Source organism: Psittacula echo (genome assembly GCF_963264785.1).
Source record: "Psittacula echo genome assembly, chromosome: 1".
Classification (NCBI taxonomy): Eukaryota; Metazoa; Chordata; class Aves; order Psittaciformes; family Psittacidae; genus Psittacula; species Psittacula echo.
The window spans coordinates 82,975,917-83,000,382 of NC_137735.1; the positions used below are offsets into that span (position 1 = coordinate 82,975,917).

Sequence of the window (24,466 nt, forward strand, 5' to 3'; positions counted from 1 at the left end):
CGCAGCATCCCCCGGCCCCGCTGCCACCGCCCCGCCCACGCGCAGCCCGGCCGGGCCTCCGGGCTGCGACTGGCAGCGGCTCCCGCCGCCCCGCCCTCCCGGCACGCCCCTCTCGCGAGAGGCGGAGACGGAGCTCTCGCGAGATCCCGTCTCTTCAGACGCTGTGCATGCGCCCTCTGCACTGCCCGGTGCCTCGGGGGGTGGTACCTGAGGTGAGCAGTGCGGGTGTGGCTCCGGTTCCCGTCTGTTCTTTCTTGTTCCGTGCCCTGGGGCGGGCTGTGGCCGCCTCCATTCCTTGCTCGCTCCGCGCTGCATTTGGTGGGGAACGCACGCCCGCTCCTCATGAGGCGAGCGGAGCGGAGCCGCTGAGGCCTAGTCAGCCCTGGTGGCAGCGGCCGCCCCTGTGGTGTCCCTCGTCTTCCGCCCAGGAGCAGCGGTAATAGAGGGTTCTCCGCTGCTGGTGTGGCGCGGCCCGGCCCGGCCCGGTCCGCGGTGTGGGGAGCGCTTCCTTCCTTTAGCCCTCCCGTCGGGGCGTTTTGCCCCGGTGTTCCTACGTTGTAGGGAGCTGCCTCCTCTCACTGGCAGGACCTGCTGTGTCCTGTGCATCGGCCAGGCCTTGGGCACCTGAGTCATCTCTTCAAAGGGTTAGGAACGGCTGTTTCATAGTTCTTAGAGGCTGCGTCTGAGCACCCTCATCCATTCCCAGCTGCTCAGCCCTGTTCTCTGCTGGGATCCTAAGGCTCGTCTGTGCCCCAGAGCCAAAGCGCTTGATTGTCTCTTTACACAGCCAAACGCTGCTGGCCTCCACCTTGCTGTTCAAAGAAGTAAACAGAGGTGAACCTGTGTTATACAAAGCTTTAGTCATGCTACGAATGCTTTGCTGGTGACGAAACACGTTAGTAAGCAAGTGCATTTGGCAGCAGGTAGAGCAGTGGAGGACTGGAGCTGCCAAGCCTGAGCCAGAGTGCAACATGAAAATCTGTGTTTGGGCAAGGTTACTGCTTAGCTGCAGTAGCACCAAGTTGGAATTAATGGAGACTTTTGTGTTCATTTTATTGTTAAATACTCGTGATGTTAGCCACACACACTCTGGTTTCTCCTTGTGTGCAGCAGAGAGGAGACTTAGTTTGTCACTGGACCTGTCTTTGTGGTGACAGAGATGGCTTTGAATTTACAAATGGAACAACTTAGGCTGCTTTTGTGTCTTTTGGAAAGTCAGAGGGGAAAGTCAGAGGGAAAAAATGGGCCAGAGAGAGATGGCTCAGCAAAAGGGCTTTGGGGCAAGAAGAGGTAGCAGGGAAGAGCAAAGCAAGAAGTGAGACCATAAACTTCCTTGCTCTTTCCAGTAACCGCCTCCTTCTGCAGAGCCCTGTGAGCTTGCCTGGCTGTGAGCAGCTTGCTCTACACTATGTAATGATGCAGCAAATCTGCTGTAAACACCTTAACAGCAGGACACCAGGCTGCCTGGAGTTAAGCCCACTCAGTTGTTTATTTACACATGTATGCAGCAAGCATCACGTTAGAGAGTGTCAATGAGTAATTTAGGAAAACCACAGTCATGTTTGAGCAGGATTGGCCTTCCAAAATTAGTAATTTGTGGAAGTATTTTTCTATGAAAAGCTCCTGATTTGCCTCAACATTTTTGTTTGGAGCAGGCAGAAATTACTAACAAATTCTGCTTAAAGACCAGAAATTGTGCCACACATGAAGCAGAAAAAATGCAACAATGCTCAGACTTTGCCCATTTGATGTCTTTAAAAGGAAGAGCTCAGAAGTTTCTGTTAGGAATTCTGCTGACAGCCATACTTGACTGTTACAATCTGCAGTCGGGGTGTTGATGGCTCCTGACTGTAGGGTGTTAGGAGATCTGGCCAAGGTCACAGGGGTGGCCTGTGTCAGACACAGGGTGACCATCAACATTTGAAGCTCTTGGGACAAACTTGGTGTCATGCTCTGTGTGCAGTGCGCAGCCAAGCTCTTGGAGCAGTCAAAGGCCATAAGCTTTACTACAGTGGAAAGAAAAACACATTCTATTGAGTACTAATAAAATGACAGTGATGTCAAATAAAACAAAGACTGCTATCAGAAAACAAAGACTGCTTCCAGGTCTGACAAGTCATGTTCTTACTGAAACAGTTCATGGGTCTGAAGTTTTCCTGAGTGAGGAACAGCTTTCTAACCTGCTAGTTCAAATTTCGTGGTCATTTATAAAGCAAATACATGTTCCCAGCAAGGAAAATTGGCAGCCTACAAAGGAAAAGGATGACTAAAATTGAGAAAAGAACACGTAAGGTATGTCAGCATCCTGGAGGCCAATTTATTCTTCGTTGTTGTAAATTAGAGGTGTAGCCATTAACATCTCAAAGAGAGCTGGCAGACTGAGGCGAGCAGAGGTGTACTTGCCCAGTTGCTTTGCAGGGGATTTGAGCTGTAATTTTTCTCTCTTTCAGGAACTGTGTGAGACTAGGAGTTAAAAACAAGGATGGGCCTGGCTGGAGGGGGAGCAGGTAGTCAGCCCTGGAGAACAAGTGCAGGCTTGGAAAGGACACTGTCGTGGAATGGACTCAATCCATTCCTTCCTAGTGCAGAGGAACATAAAGTGCCTCTTCCACTAATATTTGCTATTCTTCTTCTGTGGGTGCTTCTGCTACTTGCTCTCAGCAAGCCAAGCCTCAGGCACAAGACTTCCAACTGAAAACCACTACTCCTTGCTTTCTGTTTATGTCTAGTGCAGCTTTTGTTTTGAGGAGCTGCTTATCAGGCTCTCATTGCTGTGCACAGTAAATCTAGTGAGTAGGTCTTGATGCTGTTCTCCAGATACCTGCTTGGTGTCGGTGCTGCCTCTTTTCTCGCTGTTCTTAACAGTGGTATCAGCGTGTTGTGATTTAAACCTTGCCAATCTGTCTCCTTGAAAATGCAAGTCTGGTTCTTGCCTTGCGTGCAGAGAATATTGGAAGCCTTAGCTTTCTTTAGTCTCTGCTCCAGAGTGTTGTACATGCCTGTTTTGTGGGAATTGATCTGGATATTGGGCACTTGACGCAGCTGGTTGCTTTGAAATTTCAATTTACAAGCTGCCCTGTAGTGGACAGTCCACTACTGCCCATAGCAAGGGCTGCATGAGCTTCACTGTGGAGAAGCAAATGGAAAATGCTAAGCATTGGATGTAGTTTCTGTGAAATTCTGCTTTGCCTGTATCGTAGAGGATGCTTTTAGAAGTAATGAGAATTCTAAATGCTTTTAAAAGAGTTGAGTCTGGACTGGAAGGTGTGTTGAGGAGGTAGCTGTTTGGAAAGAGCCCCAACAAGTGATATTAAGTGGGTTGTTTGTGACCTGAAAGATCATCAGTTCCAGCCCCCCTTGGCTTTAGAAGTGGTGTTGATTCCCCAGTCAGGGGTACCTGTGCACAGAGTGCCTTAGCCTCAATCAGAGGACTTTCACTGCAGTTTAAAGCTGGGTGAGAACAGAAAGGCCGTGTGGCCTCTGGCTTGTGGGCTAAACCCTTTTGGATGTTCTGAGGCAGAACATTTGAGCTGACTGTTTCTGGAGAGGACACCAAAGCTGGCAAAATAAAAAAAGCCAGCAACAAGCTTCCACCAAATTCTGAGGAACAGCCAAGAAAGATAAAGGTGCTATTGGTGAAGTGGTGCAAAAGCAGTTTCTGAAGTCTGCTTCTGCATCTGAGACACCTTTCTGGCAAAGTGGTGTCTGTAATAGAGGATTCACTGGGAGGAAACCATAAATGATGAAATGATTGGAGTAGGAAGGTAATAGGGTAGAACATGCATTAAGGAACTTGATAGTCAGGGTTAATGTTAACTGCTGGGAGGGTTTCTTGGGGGCTCAGTAAATGAGAAAACGTTGGTAAAATATTGTAACCAATGGTGGCCTTTGTGTACTTTGGAAGATCAGGAAAAATGGCCTAAAAATGGAACTCTGAACTATAATACATTTTTACAGAAAGTAATGTTGTTTTGAGGGGGCAAGGAAAATGGCGTGAAGTAAGGTATGCAGATATGTTTTTCACTTTAAGAAACCACCCGGCTTGACAGACGGAATGCAAAATGAATATAGCTTTGCCAGATGCCTTAATTTTGGCTGAGTTTTCCTTTTTGGACAGGGAAAACCAGAAAGCTAAGCTGGGGAGATGTTGTTCAGCCTGTGATATCGGGGGAATAATGTTTAAAGTTAAGAAAAAACCAGGGTAATCAGGAAGATAGGTTGGAAAATTATGTATCAGAGGTACCTCCAAGGGGAGCACCCTCTGCGTCTGTCTTATCTGATATTGATAAGGAGGAAGAGATGACTGTAACTGGCAACAAGCAGCAGATTCCCATTCAGAGTTAAGACAGGGTTAAACCAGAAGTGCTGTTGCAGAAGCAGGCGTCTGGAGCCGCTGCAGAGCAGGGTGAGCAGCTGTGAGGAAAGGAAAAAGGGGAAAACCAGGGGAGCTCGCGCAGCTCCTGTGTTTGAGCATGGGATGAGTGCTGGGGCAGGCGGACAAGTGGGAACAGACGGACTGAGGGCTTGTTGGATAAGTGCGGACGGGAGTGAAGGAGGAAGCATGGAGAGCGCATACGAATCGGGAACAGGTAGAAAAGAAAAAGCTCAGTCGTGCTATAGCCAGGGCTGCGGTGGTTGCTTTGAAACTGGTGGCGGAGGGGTGTCAGGTGGAGGTGGGGGAGAGGGCTCTTACGGGATCGGTGTGCGTGCTGGACGTTGGAAGTGGAGGCTGCCCTAGGGGGAGCGCCACAGGGTGGCTCTGGTGACTGAATTGGAACTAGACTGATGGGGACCTGGGGAATCTACCCTAGCAGATCCACTGGTTACGTTAAAGCTAGGGACTAGAGGAAATCAAGTGGAATTTTTAGTGGATACAGGAGCGACTTATTCAGTGTTAAGTCGGAGGGAAAAGAATTTGTTACAGTTGTAGGAGCTACTGGCTGCCAAGGAAAAGGGGGGGAAAAAAAAGGGCATTCTTTCTGAAACCTTTAGAGTACAAATTGGGAAACCAAATGGGAATGCACAAATTTTTATGCGTGCTGAATTCTCTAAAATCTTTATTAGGGCGAGAAGCAGCATTTAAAGAAGGCAAAATGGAATTAAGAATTAAAACCGATCAATTAATTACAGTTTTGAGTTTATCTTTAATTCAACAGAAAAGCGAACAGGAAGACCTCCCTGAAATAGAAGAAATCCTTAATTGGGTATATCTGTGGGAGTCTGGGCATCTGAAGGTCCAGGTACGGCGAAAAATGCTTTGCCTGTTATAGTGGAAATAAAAAGAGGAGGGCCTGCCCAATTAGAATAAACCAATATCCCTTAAAATTAGAAGATCAAAGGGAATCAAAGAAATCATTGTTAAATTTTAAAATATAGATTACTGATTGAATGTGAATTGGAATATGATACTCCTATCTGGACAGTAAAGAAATATGATGGGAAGAGTTGTGGATTGGTTCAAGATCTCAGAGCAATCAACAAAATTGTAGAGGATATTCATCCAGTAGTAACTAATCTGTATACCTTATTGACTAAATTGAATAATAATCAGAAATGGTTTGCCATCTTGGATTTGAAGGACGCTTTCTTTTGCTTACCATTGGCCAAAGAAACCCCAAATTTATTTGCATTTGAATGGAAAATCCTGACCCGGGAAGGAAAACCCAAATAACTTGGACGGTATTACCTCAAGGGTTTAAAAACAGTCCGACGAGTTTCGGAAGTCAGTTAGCACGAGAACTAGAATCACGAAAGCCACCCACTCAGACGGGGACTCTGTTACAATATGTGGATGACCTATTAATTGCCACAGAAACAAAGGAAGAAGGTGTCCAGTGGATGGTGGGATTATTGAATTTCCTGGGACTGAATGGCTATCGGGTATCCAAACAAAAGGCCCAACTAATTCAAATCTGAGTTTCCTACTTAGGCTATGAAGTAACAGGAGGACAGAGAGAGCTTGGAATTGTTAGAAAAGAAGCCATTTGTCAAACTCCACGACTGTCGACCATCAAGGAGCTCCGGATGTTCCTGGGAATGACCATATGCCGCAGACTTTAGATCCGTGACTACGGTGTTCTGGTAAGACCACTATATGAACTGTTAAAAGGAAATCCTCCCTCTTTGGAATGGACTGATTCAGCAGAGAGGGCTTTTAGAAATTCAGAAACAGAGCTAATGAGAGCTCCAGCTCTGGGACTTCCCAATGTAAGCAAACCCTTTTGGCTATATTCTTATGAAAAACAAGGAATAGCCTTGGAGGGGTCCTTGCTCAGAAACTAGGACCCTATAAAGGCCAGTGGCATACTTTTCGAAACAGCTGGATGAAGCGAGCAAAGGATGTCCCAGATGCCTAAGGGCTGTGGCAACGGTTGTCATGAATACTGAAGAGGCTTGCAAATTCACCTTGGGACAAAAGATTACTGTGCTAGTGTCCCGTGTTGTATCAGCAGTCCTGGAACAGAAAGGAGCCCACTGATTGTCTCCTTCATGGTTTGTAAAATACCAGGCCACCCTTGTGGAACACGATGATACAGAAATTGTGGTCACTGATGCTGTGAATCCAGCATCCTTTTTGCAGGAGCAACCGACAGAACCGCTAACACATGACTGCTTGGTCACTGTAGAGGCTGTATATTCGAGCCAGCGGGATTTGCTTCTTGGTTTACTGATGGTAGTAGCTCCGTGAAAAATGGTGAACGAAAGGCAGGATATGCCGTTACCACCACTTCACAGATAATAGAAGCTGAACCTTTACCCGCAAACACCTCCACCCAAAAGGCAGAATGAGAGCCCTGGAATTGGCTAAAGACAAAAGGATAAATATTTGGACTGATTCTAAATATGCATTTGGTGTGGTCATGCACATGGTGCCATCTGGAAAGAATGAGGACTTTCGAATGTACAAGGGAAACAGATTAAACATGCTACAGAAACTGCTGCTCAGCTACCTGAGGAAGTAGCTGTTACGTATTGTAGAGGGCATCAACAAGGTGACCCTAATCAGAGAACTGGAAATGATTTGGCCGATTTTGAAGCCAAACAAGAAGCTGAACAATCTGAAATCATGTCCTGAATCCCTGATGGCAAACTAACAATTGAGAAATCTGAACCTAGATATTCAAGAGAGGATAAAAAGTTGATTGAAGATCTGAAAAGACAGGAAAACCAAGAGGGTTGGTGTCAGATACCTGATGGGTGAATTGTAATTCCCTCTAATCACCTCTGAAAGTTAGTTCAGGAGGAACATAATAAAACTCATTGGGTAGCAACTCTTTATATACAGATTATAGGAAGGAATCTATACACCATAGTTCAGTTAGTGACAGAACAATGTCAGCTCTGTCTTAAGAATAATCCTAAAACTGACAATAGGAATCAAATTGGGACAATTGGGAGAGGAAGTTATCCAGGACAAGAGTGGCAAATAGATTTTTCTGAATTCCTGAGAAAAGAAGGTTATTGATATTTGTTGGTGTTAAAAGAATATTAGGGACAAGAGCGACAGGTTTAGATTATCCGATTCACCCTTTGAGATCTGGAGACTGGGTTTAAGAATATTAGACCTGTGTACAAAGAAATGCCAGAGGTGTAGGTCACTATTCAAATTACAATCACACTATTAATAGGGATGGTATCATAATTCAGTGGTGGCCCATGCCTGAAGGGAAAGGATAGTATTGGTTATGTGGAGAAAATGCTCCTAAGACTCTACCTCAACTGGAAGGCGCGTGCACCATAGGTGCTGTGGTACCCAGGTTTTGGCTTCACAAGGAGGGGTTTGTTCCATAATCAGTGGTTCCTATATAGATCAAAGTGGCAGAATTGAAACAGATCTGGAGGAAATTTGGAAATAAACTGAAATATTTCATGCAATGACCAAGGATGATACGTACCTCTTGGGTTTTTGAAGAAACACGGAGAAAGTTAACTTCATGGTTACCTAATCTCTCCTAGCTGAGGCAGCTGGTTGCAGGAATCGTAATAATGATTGTTTTAACGCTGATTACTTGTAACATGCTAGTGTTCTTTTTGGCATTGTAAAAGGTCTGTAACTGTTTATGAAGATGGGAAAAGACATAAGGTTAGGCAACTAGTTGGAATGGTAAATACTTTGCCAGAACTCCTGAGCAAAATGGAGTTATCTAGCAAAAGGATTTGCAAAGGTAAAAGAAAAGGGGGGGCTTGATATAAGGAAAGCAAGTGCCTGGAAAACCTAGGGTTAAGATACTTTTAACTTAGGTCTAAGCTAGAGAACAACATTTGTGTTGTAAGTCTGTGGTGTGATAACAGAATTTAGTAGTCTTGCTAACAAGAGTGAGTTATTTCTTTCCGTCCTTCTAATGAGTGACCATCCTTCTAATTATCAGTTAGGCTGGAGACAGTGACTCCCGAACATCTGCTAGCTTGGGAGGCAATAAATTTTGTGGACGAAGGTCCCACTGTTCTAAATCTTTGCCAGCTATCAGAAACTTGCAGATATGGCTGGTTTCAGCTCCTTTGTGATTACTGGGGCATCCAACTGTGCCGAAGGTGAAAAGTGCACCCTGAAGAAGACTGTTTACTTCATCTTGAAGACCCCTGCCCCTGCCCACAACCATCGGAGAGCAGTGTGCAAGCACCAAAAGGAAGGAGAGTTATGATAATGAGTACCTAAACTAATTGTAATTTCCCCACCGATCTCTCGAACCTAATGAATATGCATGTTTGTGTGTAATAAATATCTGCTTGCTTAACCTCTCGAGGTGCAAGTTAGGAGAAGCGATCCCCCTTGCACCCGGCGCCGTAATAAACATACCTGCTTTAGAACTGTCTTTGAGTTGTAGAGTCTGATTTCGTGCTTCAGTACGGATGTGTCTTCTGAAGGGTTGTTTGTGCTGGCGAGAGAAACGAGGTGGCTTAAAACTGCTCTGGGATCCTAATGCGAGCAAGTAGAATAAGTTGACTGTCCTTGCCTTTGTTTAGTAAGGTAGGCGAGTGTGGGGGTTCATTCTTGTCCTCATCCCCCTGATCTTTACCAAGATGTTTTCTGGTTGAGACAGAGTAAGCATAGTCGAGAGACTGACTTGATTGTCTCGTCTTTTTATACTCCTTTCTACTTCTGAAGAGGAACTAGATAATACTGTTTTCCAGTGGGTGGTTTCCATCCCTAGGATTTTATCTCCTGAAAACAATCTTTATCTTTGTTGCTTACTGGTGAAAGTCTTGGGGCCTGTTTGGAGAAAAGCCTCTTGTGTGTAAGCATTGTCAGACACGTGGGTTCTGCTTTCATTCCTGCCCAGTGAAAATATAAACTGAGTGTCCTTTGCACTCTTTGTTCTGGGGATGTAGGGAACTTCAGCTCTGTGTGCCAGCCGCAGGCTTGCCTGAAGGGAACGGGAAGGCCTCTCAGCCCTGCCTTATATAACCTAGATGAGGCTTGTAGATGGAGGAGCATGGCTGGGACATGAGTCCCAGTGGCGTCCAGGCAGCGAAGGGTTCACACGCTTTCCGGAGTAAAAGAGAAAGCTTTCAGCTGAAAAGTCAGAGTAGCAGCTGTCCATGTAGGAAATTTAACGTGGAATAAAGTGGTGGTCCAGCGGTGTTCTGAACCCAGCCTGCTGCTGGAGAGGCTGCAGCGCTGGATGCTGTCCGTGTGTGTAGCAAAGGGGAGGCAGGGGAAAGAAGGTGAAACGGCTTTGCGTAGAAAGGGGGGTTAAGGTGAAACTGATGACTGTAATGGTGAGAAATGTCCAGAGATCCCTGGTCTTAGGTAAGGATCTCGTTCTGCGGTCTCTTGTAGAGCAGAGATGTGAATTTAAAAAGCAAATGGAAAACAAGCCTGCTCGTACTACTAGAGATACCTCAAGGCATTTATGAAGCTTTAGTCTTCCTGTTCCCTTCCCTGTGGCTATTGTAACATGTTTTCTGGTTCTCCTTCTAGCTATAACTGCTGAGACTTTCTAAAATGCCTTTATGCTTCCGGAATTACGTCGCGTATGCCGTACCTGGAGTGCTGGCACTTCTCGGGTGCTGGTGGATTTATTCCCATAGAAAAAAGCATGGAACCTATCAAGATGAAGAAGCAGTAGGTCCTGCAGAGCAGCAGGAAGAAGTGACAGAGCAGGATTCCGCACCAGGAACAGAACCATGTGTTCCTCGAAGACAGCTCTCCTTGCTGGAAGAGGAAGACACAGGGAACAAAACCTCGACCTCCCTGCTGACGGCAGGGTTGACGATGCCCTCTGTTATGTGTCACCCTGATGAGAGGCTGGATCTCTCGCCAGACTTGCCAGTAACAACGAATCAGCCCAGCACCCTTGAGAACGACAGTGAAAAACTAGAAGAAACGGGATCTCAAGACGAAAAGAGTGTCCCTGCTTGTGTTTCTCTGCCCTGGGAGTCTGCCTGTTCGGAGCAGGCAGGGGAAGAAGACGTGTCCAGGTCAATTGCCAGTACTGTCCCTGTGTGTCAGGAGGAGGAGGACACACAGCCAAAAGGAGATGAATTGAGAAGAGAGAAGATTAGAGGAGTGGGTTTGTGCAAGGAAGACATTGAGAAAATTGAGCAAGCGACAATACGGATTGTTTCCGAGGTCATTTTGGCAGCAACTGAGGAAGTGCTGTGGGGTGCTGCAAGTGATGGGTCCACTGAGATCTGCCAGGCTGCTGCCAGTCGAGTTGAGACACCTGTGGAGATGGCAAGTGTTGTTTCCTCTGATCAGATGCTTGCAGAGGAAGCTCCAGTAGGCAGTGAGAATGTTAGGAGTGATGGTGTGGTACCAACATCCCTGCAGGCAGAGGAACAGGGTCAGAATGTGAGACGTTCAAGCTGTTTAACACGTGGCTGTTCATCCAGCCCTGAAGAGGGAGACACAAAAGACTGTTGGCAGAAGAAGCCTGTCCGCAGTGAGGGAGTGCTGCCCGCTCCTGCAGGTGATGGGTCCACTCAGCTCTGCCAGGCTGCTGCTAGCCAAGCTGAGACACCTCTGGAGATGGCAAGTGCTGTTTCCAGTGATCAGACGCTTGCAGAGGAAGCTCCAGTAGCTGATACGAACGCTGCTGGAAAGAATGATGCTGCGGTCCTGACATCCCCGCAGACAGAGGGACAGGATCAGGATGTTACATGTTCAAGCTGTTTAACACAAAGCCCCACTGAGGGAGCCACAACAGACTGTCAGATGAAGACCCCTGTGTGCAGTGAGTCCCAAGGAGGTGGTCAGACTCCTCTGGAAAACCACAAAGGTTCTCCAGAAAAGGCGCCTTTGGTTAGGGAGGGCTCTGTGTGCAGCACATCCACATGTGAAGGTGGGGCATGTGTGAAGGGCCCGCTGCAGAGCACAGTGCTGGCTGTTGCATCGGGCCAGCATTCAGAGTTACGTAGTTTATCTGCGACCCGAGACACAAGTGCTGGGCAGAGCTCCGGCCCAAGTGAGACTCAGCCTACTCTGAAGCTGCCTGAAGACAATGAAGTACCATACAGCAATGGAGTACTGCGAGAGAATGGTCCAGACCCATGTAATGAGTGTAGCAAGGCACCAGGAATAGATGGAGACTGCCCACAAGGTAAGCGATTTGAAAATGCTCTTACACACGCACGGTGAACAAGCATTTTATGTGCTGTAACCCTCCTGCTTCAGGACATGTGCAGATAAATCTTCGTGTTTAATTTCCCCAGGAAATGACTATTTAGCCCTCAAGTGCTGGTGGGTCTGCATTTGCTCTCTGAATTCATCTCTCTGTAGGATCCAGTGTTAGCTGGCCTACAGGAGGAGCTATGGGGTGTATATCAGCTCATGTTGGTCTCCTACCAGGTTACATGGCCAATCTGCTAAAACTGAAGTTGTTGCTGTAGTGCAGAAGGCTTCTGGTATCTATATTGGTTCATGTGGCAAGGCTGGGGTTGTCCTCACCAAATCTGTGCTACAGACCTTCTGTGGGACTTTGTCTTCCAGGTTTCCCGCATCAAGTAGAAAAAGTACTGAGCCTGACTGGCGAGACACAGCTCCTTGAACTTGATGCCAACGTCCACGATCTACTTCCAGCAGCACCACTGACACTTCATTCCCTCCTTATGACTGCCTGGGTGAGTCCCAGCTTGCTGGCTATGCTGATGTCGGGGCGGAAGGCTGTTGCTGGTCACTGCCATTGTAGGATGCTGTATCCATGTGGCTGGCTCACAGACGCCCTCAAACTCAGTGTGATTTTGTGTGGCTGGTTGTTATCCAGCTGATTTAGCTGTTAATAGATCGGGGTTATCTACCTGTTCTTCCACTACTGTTCCCATTGTGCCTGTAGTAACGGTGCACGTAACTGTTTCCTTGGATGTGAAGATAGGCTTTATTCTGGAGAAGTGAATTTGTGCTGGGAAAGGAAAGGCATTTTGGATGTATTCCAAGCACGGTAATGCTCGGAAGCTGCCCGGCACAGTGGCTCTCTAGCAGCCGGGGCAAAGGACTTTGAAAATAAGGCCTCTGTGACAAATCTTGGACAATCCCTGTGAAGATTACCTTGATATTTAGAACCTCCATGGGCAGGGAGTCCTGGCAAGTTGCACAGCGTTGATAGTGTAGCATGGCTTGACCCATCATTCCTGACTCTGCTCACTGATCTCTTGGGTAAATAAGTCTTGCAGCTGCTCTGTGCTGATAGTCTTTTTGGGAACAAGATGGGCCCCAGCCCAAGTGTGATTTCCTTGAGAACAGCATGCAGTTAACAATGGGTAGTCTTCTGCTCCTGATCCAAAGCAGTCTTTAGAAGTGAAATACTACAGTGCCGTGGCTGTAAGCCTCAGGAGGTGCTGGTGGAACAGGGAGTTGCTGTGAAGGAAACTTCGAGTTGCAGTGAACACTAATGAGAGCTTCTTTCCTCCACGTGACAGCTCTTCCTCCCGGATGGAGTCACTGTGCCGGTGGTCGTGGCGCACCAAGTTGATGCAGGGCACATGTTCCTGCAGCAGCACACTCACCCCACTTTCTACGTCCTGAGGAGCCTTGAGCAGCAGATGTGCGTCTGCTACTCTCAACCTGAAATTCCAACCCTGCCAACTCCAGTAGAAGGCAAGTAACTTGACCGTTCACTTAAGAAACTTCGAGGGTCATGTGAAATCCTGCTGCCCTGAGTTAGGCTTGGGAGGTTTCCCAGTGCATGAGGTGTGATAGTTCGTTGGTTATTCTATTGATTTGGGCTTTTTTTTAAGCTCTGTTCTTCCTCACCCCACTCATCGCTGAATACTTCTCCAGCCACATAGTTGCACATTGAAATTCGGAAGGAGGTAAGTCAGTCTTGGGTTATTTCTTATCTACCTGGCACCTGGTATATTTTTGCTGACAAAGTGTGGAGCTACTCGCACATCTTCGTAGTGTCACTGTCTGTACATGGTCTAAAGTGGAGGGTGCATCACATGGAAAGGAGTTATTCATCATAACTAATGCCTGGAGTGCTGATTTCTGGAAATCCGCTGAGCTTTCTTCTCTGTACCCTTATGTTCCGCAGTTGGTATTATCTGCGCAGCTCCAGGCCTGGATGGGGCATGGCTACGGGCTCAAGTTATCAGCTACTTTGAAGAGACCAGTGAAGTGGAACTCAGATATGTGGACTATGGAGGATATGCCAAAGTGAAGGCTGACACACTCAGACCAATCAGGTCTGTAGCTCCTCTTCCATGGCCTGAGGCCATATCTGGCTCGAATCTTCTTCAGAGGCATCTGTATTGTTTGAATTCCTTCTGGGTTTTTCCAGAGCTGAAGTGGGAATTGGTAGAAAGGTTTGCCTCAGCAGCAGGGGTGGGTTCCCTGGCAGCAGAGCAAGCTCTCGCAAGGCTTTATTGAAGGGGAAGGAAGAGGAAATTGTGACTTCTGTCACTTCAGCATGGCAGCTGAGCAAAAGGATGCCTTTGGGAGGCCCCAAGGTGTAGTTAGTTGCTGAGCTAGGAGTAAGATTGGGATTCTCTATGCTCCAGCCCCACTGTCTGAGAGAGCTGTATTGGATGAGGGTTTTCTTACACAAGCCCATTAAATAGTTGCTTGTGCCCAGAGGTGGGAGGAAAGCAGTCAAGCCTCCATGGTGGAGGTGGCTTTTGCTTGGAGCGCAGTCCAACGTGGCGTGCTCATCAGACAATGGGTTGCTGCTGCTGCTTAGATTGCTGGGAGGTTGTTTTTGACTGTCATCAATGTTAAACTAAATCCCTCTTACAGCAATTGATTAATCAATGTCACCTTAAAGAATACAGGAGTGACTTAGAGCCCTGTTCTTATTCTGATGAATTCTCTTTTCTTTAAGGTCTGACTTTTTATTGGTGCCTTTCCAAGGAGCAGAAGTTTTACTGGACAATGTGGTGCCTCTTGCAGGTAATGGAGCTCCTGACAAGTACTATTGGCGGTCCTACTGCAGTGTCAGTGGGTGCCAGCGGTGGGCAAGCAATGATCGTGCCTGAACCTTCCGTCTCCTACTGCAAGCACAGCTCTGGTGTGACTAGAGCAAGGACTGGAAAAAATGAATTTTATTCTTCTAAATGTGCTAGCATGGCAGAACCTGTCAGACTCCAGGGGAAAGATGATAAATGTCCAGGCTTTTTCCGGCTTGGAGGAGAGAGTGAATTACTCTGCTAAAGAGCAAGTTGGCAGGGCTGGCAGTGTATTAAGTGAAGTAGCTGTAACTACTCTGCCACCTTCTGTCATAAAGTAGCTGTAAATGCGAAGTTAGTTTTAATGTGTTAAACCAATCTCTGATACTTTCCTACTAAAGTGACTGACGTGTATAGTTCTGTGTTCAAAATGCTACCGTTCAAGCCCCGGCAGAGTGTCATGGTGGTAGAGATGCCTGATGTCTGGGGGCCTAAAAAGCTGCCTTGTACGGAAGGGGTTTCTGTGGGAGCTGGGGGTCAGGCAGGTCAGTAGTGTCTTCAGGGTCAGTGAAGCCCTGAGGCCCTTGAGCTTAGTTTATTAAGGATCGAAACACTAATGACCGCTGAAAGGTACCGCAGATACGCACTTTTCTATCTTTAAAGCCTCCTAATTCATCAGCCACTTAAATTCCTATTAACTTAGCTGGTGGCTTTAGAAAGCACTTCATTCTTCCTTTCAGCAACCCAGCAGGCATAATGTTTGTGTGATCTCCAGCTTAATAGACTGGTTTCAGCAACAGTGGGTGAGGATTTGCTGGCCTAATGGATGTAGGAGGTCAGGCAAGGTGAGCTTAATAGTCCCTTCTGGCCTTTGAAGCCTGTGACTGTCATTTGTTTTCTCCTGCTCTTCCCCAAGATGAGGATCACTTCTCCCCTGAAGCTGACGCAGCTGTTGGCGAGATGACCAGAGGCGCAGTCCTTGAGGTGCAGGTACGTGGAGCTGTTGGGAAAAGTCTTGTTGCTGATAGTACTACTGCTGTGACTCTGTGCACCCCCCATCCTGTGTGTGTGAAGACAGACAACAAAGCCAGAGCCTGGAAGTCTGGCTGCTGAGCAGGGTCTTGATGAGAACTTCCTGGTGTAGCATCAGTTCCCGCTCAGGGCTGTGTGGCTGGGAAGGGATGTGTGTTCCCTCTTGTGAGTGATGTGGTCAGAAAGCCAGGGTATGGATTTGAGTGATGAAAGTGAACTTGCCCACAGGGTGTTCCAGCTGCTGCCTGGTGGCAGGAGCTACATTTCCTCCAGCCTACAGATAGGAAGGGGTGTCTGATAGGGAGCGAATGATGCTGGCATTGCATCCTTCACGGCTCACACCAGAACTGCTGCCCACTCTGGTTTTTCTGTGTTTCCAGGCCACAAATTATGACAGTGCAACAGGACTGCCACTGATACAGCTGTGGAACTTGACGGGCAATGAGGTGCGTGTGTTGACGTACCTATTTTGTTGGAATCGATGCCGATGCAGGCTTCCTGTTGTTGATTAGGAACTTGCTGATTGTTTTTTCTCTAGTGGTTTGTTCACCTTTCTACTTTTTGTTTTCTTTCTTTTCACCTCCCTTTAGGTGGTGTCCGTAAACAGAACTCTGGTGGAAAGAGGCCTTGCTCGGTGGATTGACTACTAGCAATGTCCTACCATTTCCCTAGAAACACATACCTCATCTCGGTGAAAGGCAGGGTTATTAAAAGCCATAATGACAAATACTGTAGCTTTAAAGCAAAAAATCGTCTCTGGCCTCTCTTCAAAAGCTGAATGGGAAAAAACCTTAAAACCTTACAGCTCGTTCGAAGGTAGCAGATGCTCCTTAAGCTGTGATTGTTCCACATGTATAATACCCGTGAACTTAGTGTCTGCTTTCCCTTCAAAGTTAGAATTATAGAATCGTAGAATAGTTAGGGTTGGAAAGGACCTTAGGATTCATAAAATCATAGAATAGTTAGGGTTGGGAAGGACCTTAAGATTCATAGAATCATAGAATAGTTAGGGTTGGAAAGGACCTTAAGATTCATAGAATCATAGAATAGTTAGGGTTGGAAAGGACCTTAAGATCATCTAGTTCCAACCCCCCTGCCATGGGCAGGAACACCTCCCACTAAAGCATGCCGCCCAAGGCCTCATCCAACCTGGCCTTGAACACTGCCAAGGATGGAGCATTCACAACCTCCCTGGGCAACCCATTCCAGTGCCTCACCACCCTCACAGTAAAGAACTTCTTCCTTATATCCAGTCTAAACTTCCCCTGTTTTAAGTTTTAACCCGTTACCCCTTGTCCTGTCACTACAGTCCCTGATGAATAGTCCATCCCCAGCATCCTTGTAGGCCCCCTTCAGATACTGAAAGGCTGCTAAGAGGTCTCCACGCAGCCTTCTCTTCTCCAGGCTGAACAGCCCCAACTTTCTCAGCCTATCTTCATACGGGAGGTGCTCTAGTCCCCAGATCATCCTCGTGGCCCTCCTCTGGACTTGTTCCAACACTTCCATGTCCTTTTTATGTTGAGGACACCAGAACTGCACACAATACTCCAAGTGAGGTCTCAGGAGAGCAGAGTAGAGAGAGGGGCAGGATCACCTCCTTGGACCTGCTGGTCATGCAACTTTTGATGCAGTCCAGGATGCGGTTGGCTTTCTGGGCTGCGAGCGCACACTGAAGCTGGCTCATGTTCGTTTTCTCATCGACCAACACCCCCAAGTCCTTCTGCGCAGGGCTGCTCTGAATCTCTTTTCTGCCCAACCTGTAGCTGTGCCTGGGATTGCTCCAACCCAGGTGTAGGACCCCTTGCACTTGGCATGGTTAAACTTCATGAGGTTGGCATCGGCCCACCTCACAAGCGTTACATTGGTTGTCCTTTATTAACAGGCTCTGCCTATGAAATTAATGAATGTGATTAAGGAATTTAATGTTCAGTGATGGATTTCTTGACTTGAAAATCGTGGCTTTCTCTCTTTCCCTTCAGGACTTGCCGATGCACAAGGCCCTCTTCTGGGTAGCCATGGCAGTGCTGCAGCTGGATGAAGTAAACCTGTACTCAGCAGGTACAGACCTGCTTGAGCAGAATCTGCACACCCTGGACAGCCTTCGAATATTCAACGGCAAGGTGAGCTGTTAGCGACCAGCTCTGACTGACACTGGGTTTGTGTGAGCACTTCCATCTGTTGATACAGGAAAAAACCACAACTCTCATCCTGCTGGACACTGGGGAAGCAATTTGCATTAGGAATTGTTCCACTTGGGTACTACCAAGAGTAAAACTGCGATGTACGTAACTGCGTTCTGAACTGGAACAGAAATGTACAGGTGTGTTGTGTTCAAAGGTGTGCTTGGTATTTCAGTGTAAGCTCTTAAAATTACTCTGTCACTTGTCAAAAGAACACCTTGAGCTATCATGAGCAGCTCTTGGGTTTTCTTTTTCCTGGTCAGAGCCCGGAAGAGGTGTTCATGGAGATCAGGAGACCCCTCGAGTGGCACTGCAAGCAGATGGACCATTTTGTTGGGTTGAATTTCAACTTCAACTTTGCAGTAGCGGGATACCTCCTGAAGGGTAAGAACACATCTTGCATCTTCTGTTAGAGTTGTGCTTCCTTACCCTTCGTGTGAAGTGTCCTGAGAACTTGCTAATGAACATACTAATGCTTCGTAAATATGCCTTGACCATTAAATACAGTATTCGGTTTTTAACCCCACTTGTTAGGGTACAGGCACCCTTCTCCTACCACTGTAGCAAGAACTGTGAGGGTTTTACACACACTACTAGCTCTGGTTAACAAGCACAGGAACTGTGACAAGTTTGAGGTGAACACCCAGTGCGTGGCTTACCTGGCAGGTAAAAGCAGACAAACCAGCGTTGTTCTCAGTTTGTGCTGACTGAAAACGAATGGATTCTTGTGGGAATTCTTATGGGTTTAGGTTGATAAAATTGTACCAGCGTGAAGGACACTTGTAACTGGGGGTGGACGAGGGGCTGGGCCAGGCTGGGGTGCATCAGAGACAGCGTTTGGGGGGCTGAAGGCTTTGCCCACAGGGGAGCTGCTGTGCAGCAATGGAAATGCTTCGGGGAGGCTGAAGGTTTCTTGATTTAAGCCTTGCAGTGTGTGCCTTACAGTGTGCCAGTTCCTAGTGATCTACAAACAGAAACTGTGACCATGTGAGGGCAAGTGTTTAAGTCATGTAATTGTGACTGGATGGGGATTAGCATTCTTTTTAAATGGCCTGCTTTGAATCAGAACAAAGACGACCACTGGGACATAACCACTCCGCACTGCAATGCACACAGGAGGAGTTGGAAGTGGGTGGAATGTTGCTTACCTTCAGCGTTGCCTCTCTGCAAAACTTACATTGACTCTCTTTGGCTTTTTAGCTTTGCTGCCAGTGTCTGAGGAAGTTTGAAGTCGCTGCAGCCTAAAGCACAGGAAGTCTCTCTTGTTGACAGACGTTTCAATGGAGAATGTTCCCATGGATACCTACCCCATCCATCCCAGTGACACTAGCTATAGGTTGGTTGTCTAACTTTTAGATATTTCACATACATTTCAATGTCTGTTTCCTTTAATAAATTATCAGAAGGTAACCTGTGTTCTATTAAAAAGTCAGTCACAGAAATCTGGGTATCAAAATTCATAGAGATTTAATTCTGAGGTCTGCAAAGCTATTGCAGAGCTGAACTGCTTTGGAGGTTGTTCAACTCTTTGCTAACATCTTTCCACAAGACCTAATTTCATCTCGTTTATATTTTAGAGGGAAGTTTTACTTGTCCTTTTATAAGTAGTCACTTTATCCTTGTCATGAAAATCTCAACGCCTGAGAGCCTGTCTATATGCAGCACAGATACAAGCTGAGAAACCCACCTCAAAGTGATGGGGAGAGCCAGTTTCTCTCAATGGGGAGCCCTTTACTCAGTGTCTGTCTTCTCAGCATCCAGTTTTGTCTTGCCTTGTAGGCTGATCCGCTTGTGTTCTTTTCACTGCTTTATTGTTTATCTTTTCAGCATTACATCCATATCAGATTGTTAGCCTTCACCAGTCAGTTTCGCAAGCAAAGTAATGACTATCTCTTTCTATGTGTTTTGGGGAGATTGACCTGTTAGGAGAGACGGGTTTAATACAGGATAGTTTGGCTATTTGAACAATTTATGCCTCAATATGCATAGTTCTAAAGATCTTCTGAATTGAATTTCTCTGCACTTTCAGGACACTAAAAGAAAACCAGCCCTGGTCATCACCAAAGGAAAGGTGCCTCCATCACTCGCTGCCCCAGTCCCCAGCCCTGGGGGGTGGAGGGGAATCTGAGATGCCGTTCCTTGCCCCCTCTGGATGCACTGGATGCATTGGCTCCTGCGAATGAAAAAGGACCACGATGCTGTCTGTCTTCTTCCTCTTCCTTCCAGTGGGAAGGTTGGTTTTCTTGCTAATAATTGACCTGCCTTTTGGAATTCCGTCTGACCACACCAGGCATTCGATATGCCCTGAGCCTTGATCAGATCTATTTTGATGTATGTCTGGATTGGCTCTTGCAAAAGCATTTGTCCCTTGCTTAGCATGTTGAAATAGGGCTGGTTAGGCTTATGTCTGTAGTTACCTTGAAGAAAAATCAGCTTTTTTTTCCCCTCAGCATTTGTTAGAGAGAATCTGAACTCCGAAAACCTTTGGGCTTGGAATAAACGATTGAATCAACTCCAAAAGAAATATGTGCCTGGGGGTAGGTAATTTATTTCTGGCTTTTGGAAGGCAAAAGCTTTTGGATATTTGCTTACTTGACAAATTTGTCAAGAACCCCCCATTAAATCGTCCCAAGGAAGAACTGGCCCTTCCCTCTCCTCTTTCAGTCAAATTGACAGTGTCTGATGAAGAGGAGAAGGGTTTTTCTGTGCCTTGGACACATACTCTTTATTAAAGCAGGCAGCCAAGTCTGAGCCCAGAAGGCAGATTAAAGCTAAAGGAGTTCCTGCAGGGTTTTATTCATGTGGCTAGGACAGAAAAGAGCCAATAATAAATTGCTTTATGGGTTGTCTGATCTGGGTTCTCTGTGCTCTCCTTAGCTGGCAAGATGTCATTTTGGGCAGCAAGAATTCCTTGGTGCCTACTGATTATTCCTTTTTGTTGCTTACAGTTGTCTTGGCTATGTCCTGGCAGCTGGCATGGCAGGTCTGTCGTGACTGGCAGTGGGCCTTCAGGGTGAGTTCCTCACTGTCACTCGGGCGGCTGTGCCATTCACTGTAAAATCAGACCCATCCCTGGGCTTGGGATTACTTATGTTCGTCATGCCAAAGGTGAACAGTGGAAGGACCTTCTACTGCCTGACTGGTCATGAACTTGGTGTTTTAGAGGACTTGATCATGAGTTTGGTGTTTTCCCTTGTTCCTGCAGGACAAGGGAAAGATTTTAGCCTAGTTCTTGCAGAATGGAAGAGGCACAGGTTAAACTGTAGAGCAGCCAGGGCAGGCGCTGATGTGCTTCTTACCTGAGGAGACACTTGGATGCATCAAGACCTCCTGAAATAGAGGAATGTGAAGGTATCTTCTGTTCTTGTCACGTCATCATGATGTTTCTCCACAGAGAACACCAAGTGCTTTGGAAGTACCCTGTCAGATCCTCCCAAGTTCTCTATAAAATTAACTAGCATGTACACGATGAGGGGGGAAGAATGTTTGCTGGAATAAGAGTCTGAAGTTACGCAGGTAACGCTGATGTCTGCATGACTTGCATGATTCTTGCATTTGTAGCTGGAATATTACAGTTCACTTTTCTTTCTTCACATGTTTTACTCCAGAATCAGAGGGAGCGGTCGTGTATCTGTATGATGCAGAGGGAGGATCTAATAGGTCTTTTTTCCTCTGAAGTCACCATACATCACCAAAGCCACTCTTCTTTACAAAAATGACCTACAAACCGCAAGTTACATTCATTTCTGAGCATGGCTGCATTCTCCAATCCGTAATTCTAATGCTGAATTTGAAGTTCTGTAGACTTTTCACTCCACGGGTACCCTTGCTCTAACCAGCCTTGCTTGTGTCTACAGATAACTCCTTGCCTGGGAGGTCTAGCACCGGTTCTTCTGCTTCTGCTGGTCCCTCACAGGACCCAGAGAAGGACAGCAGCACACAGAGCACTGAGCATCTCTGGCACAATACAAGCAGCAGCTGAGAAGCCAGGAGTACACAGAACTGCCAGGACTACTTGGTGTCACGATGTCATCTCACTTGCCAAGAAGTAAGTGATTTTAGCAGCCAGGGTCCCCTCCCCTGAAGAATGACCATTCCCTTTTTGGGAATATGGTCATCACATCCCACCCAGCTCCTTTGTGTCGCATGTTGTGTACAAGTTGCTTGAAACACCATAAACGCTTTTACAGGAATGCTACACAGGAGATCAAAAACTTCTTTGTGTCTGTTATTCTCCTCTTTTGAGGGGGAAGGAGGCAGAGTTACGATGGGAGGGTGCTCCTGTTGAAATCCAGCTTTATTTTCTACTAAGTAACAGTAACTAAGTACAGTTTTGAAAAAGGAGAACTTTTGTCTGCTAACTCGCTGTGCAGACTGAGAGTTGGGTTTTAGACGCGGGCAGAGTTAAGGAGTGCTTCAGCTGCTGCATCTGAACAGTTCGGAAAACCCAGATGTTACTCTCATTTGTATCGGTTACACAGACAAAACCATCTTGGGGCATTTAGACTTGCCCAGAGAACGCTTCCATTTAGCTACTCATCTGCTACCTTTTTTGCCCACTCTCAGCTGTCGTAGTTCTCCTATCCAAAATTTCACAGCAATTGTTTTAGCAAAAGCTGGCAATGAAATCTGCAGGTAACAGGAGTGGAATTTAACATGAAATCAGTGGGTGGTAGTCTTCACACTAATTAGGATTTCCCTGTTCATAGATAAAGCCTCATCAAAGTTCATATCTTCAAGGGAGTGCATTTTGATTATAAGAAGTCTAAATGAGGTAGGCTGCCCTATTCGTCACACCCTGCTACTTCTAGTATCTCTCATTTCCTTCTTTGCCTCTCAGCTGGAGTTTTGTCTGGTCCTCACTGGGTCTGACTGCCATGGCCTTTGTTACTGGAGCTGTGGGAATGTGGGTACCGCTGTTTGTTTACAGGGCTCAGCTTGTCCAGGGCACTGTGTCACCGTGCCTCCAAGAGACATGCAATTCATCTAACAGGTGAGGTGCACACGGCTGTGGAAACACCCTTGGGAACACTGCACAGGGCTGAATGCCAGTTTGTTTAAAGACAGAAGGTAGGATGTGACTGTGAACGCTTCTTGTGAAGGCAGTTGGGTGTGAATGTTGTACTACCTTGCTTCCCGGGATGCTGAGGCCAAGTGGCCTTTTGCACCACCAAGGGCAAAACTTAAAAATAACAATTAAATAATAATATATATAACAATTAAATAATAACACTTAAAATAAACAGCCTGTGTTCACATCTGTCTTCCCTGTGTTTGATTCCTGGGCCAGGGCACAGGGTGTAGTTTTCCAGCACCCTCTGCTTGTGGGTACTTGCTTCCCTTGTTCAAACTCAGCTGCGTGGTTGAACAACAGTTATTATTATTATTACTGTTTCTTCTTCTTATTTCACTAGTTTTCCTCCACTTTGCCTCTCCTTTGAGCAGTTGCAATTTGAGGGCAAGACTGCACAAACGTGGTGCAAAAGACAGTGGAGAGACAGAAACTCTGCTCTGGATCACCCCAACAGTAATACTAAAAGCGTGGTACCCCCAGAGCTGTTTGGATTCTGCTCTGTCTATGGCCAAATAGCTGCTTCTTACACAGAGCCACCAACCACTTGGGTCACGCAGGCTAATTTGGGGTGGCACAGGGCTGTCAGTAGGAGGCGGGTGGAACGGCGGGGCCGGTGGAGCAGGGCCGCGAGCTCTAGAAGGCGGCGGCTGCCGAGGTAACGCCGCGCGGCTCCCGCAGCGCGCTCCGGGCCGGTGGCCGTTGCTGCAGAGCGATCGAGAGCGATGGCGCTGCCGGGCCCGTGGCGCTGCCCTTGTTGCTGGCCGTCGGCGCTGGCAGTGGCGCTGTCGGTGGCGGTCGCCTGCCTGCTGCAGGGATTGCTGCTGGCAGCGGCGCTGGGCGCAGGGGGTGCCTGCTGTGCGCTGCGGTCCCGCTCGCCCGCCAGGCGCCCTCCGGCCCGGCGCTCTCCAGCGCGATTCCTGCTCCCCCAGCGCCCTCCCCGACTGCGACTGCCCTCGTACAGGCCCAGGCGCAGCCTGATCGCCCGCTTCCCAGCCACTCGGGACCAGGTTGCTTGGCGCCTGACGAGGAAAAGGGCCAGTAACGGCGGACCGGCCACTGTGATCGGCCGAGGTCTGAACACCCCTCCCCGCGGCAACTGCCTCGGGTGAGCACGGGAGTAGGATGTGGGTGGGATAACGACACGGGTGGCCCTGGTAAACAGGTGGGATAAGGACACGGGTGGCAGTAGGACACTCCTTCTCAGGGACATGGGTGGCACAGGGACATAGGTTGTCAGGGATGCAGGCGTCAGAGGGCACGGTTGGGTGCAGACGTGGATGGCACTGTGATGGCGGTGCCAGGCCCATATCGCTTCCCTTGGTGCTGGCCTGCGTGGTGCTGCAGGGATGGCTGTTGGGCACAGGGGGTCCTGGGGTGTGATGAGATCCTGCCAGCCCGCATCGCTCCTGTCTTATGTCGCCCGTACGGCAAAACGGCCTCTACAGTGGCGTGACTGCAGGCGCCGTCCATGCTGAGGGCACCCGTCCCGCCGCTGCTGACTCGGGTGAGCTTGGGGGGAGGATGGGATCGGATCTTCCTGCCACTAACAGCGGCTCCAACTGTTGTCTGCCAGCAGAGCCCCGCCGCAGTCCGTGCGCCAGCAGGACCCGCTGCCGCAGGACCGGAGCCCTGAGACCGTTCCCCCACCGGTACGCTGGGACAGATGATGAGAGAAAATCTCTTTGCTGTGCTGGCACCTTTTCAGCTGGAGGCAGCAGCGCGTGTGGGAGCCCTGTGTTCCCACTTTGACACAGGTCTCCTCAGCAGCTGCTGAGCTGTAGTAAAACACTGCTCACGTCTTGGGCTGGGCTTGCAGATGTGCGAGTGGGACGTAGTCGTGGCTGATGGAGCTCTGCAG

The 24,466-nt window shown here is 47.7% G+C and overlaps 1 protein-coding gene across 14 annotated transcripts; it reads left to right on the top strand.

Annotated features, from left to right (window-relative positions):
• Positions 1–138: 138 nt before the first annotated feature.
• LOC308217731 (uncharacterized protein) lies at positions 139–23,416 on the top strand. Of its 14 annotated transcripts, XM_080611044.1 has the most exons (13): positions 9,594–11,543; positions 11,933–12,063; positions 12,859–13,036; positions 13,473–13,623; positions 14,259–14,326; positions 15,239–15,312; positions 15,735–16,170; positions 17,334–17,674; positions 17,798–17,918; positions 18,735–18,870; positions 19,564–19,767; positions 19,985–20,071; positions 20,483–23,416. In XM_080611044.1, the coding sequence occupies exons 1-7, from the start codon at positions 9,947–9,949 to the stop codon at positions 15,864–15,866; spliced, it is 2,331 nt and encodes a 776-aa protein (XP_080467170.1). In that variant the 5' UTR covers positions 9,594–9,946; the 3' UTR covers positions 15,867–16,170; positions 17,334–17,674; positions 17,798–17,918; positions 18,735–18,870; positions 19,564–19,767; positions 19,985–20,071; positions 20,483–23,416. The 14 variants fall into 14 exon arrangements, with proteins under 14 accessions (XP_080467158.1, XP_080467164.1, XP_080467170.1 ...); XM_080611032.1 differs by adding an exon at positions 139–212 and having other exon boundaries at positions 9,923–11,543; positions 19,564–23,416; XM_080611038.1 differs by adding an exon at positions 5,805–6,081 and having other exon boundaries at positions 9,923–11,543; positions 19,564–23,416.
• The last annotated feature ends 1,050 nt before the right edge of the window (positions 23,417–24,466 follow it).

Bases quoted from the DNA above. Each gene is read 5' to 3' on its own strand.
- LOC308217731 (XM_080611032.1), top strand. From the start codon at position 9,947: ATGCCTTTATGCTTCCGGAATTACGTCGCGTATGCCGTACCTGGAGTG. The intron at 13,624-14,258 runs GTCTGTAGCTCC...CTTTTCTTTAAG, and splicing joins GACACACTCAGACCAATCAG to GTCTGACTTTTTATTGGTGC. The intron at 15,313-15,734 runs GTACGTGGAGCT...CTGTGTTTCCAG, and splicing joins GCGCAGTCCTTGAGGTGCAG to GCCACAAATTATGACAGTGC.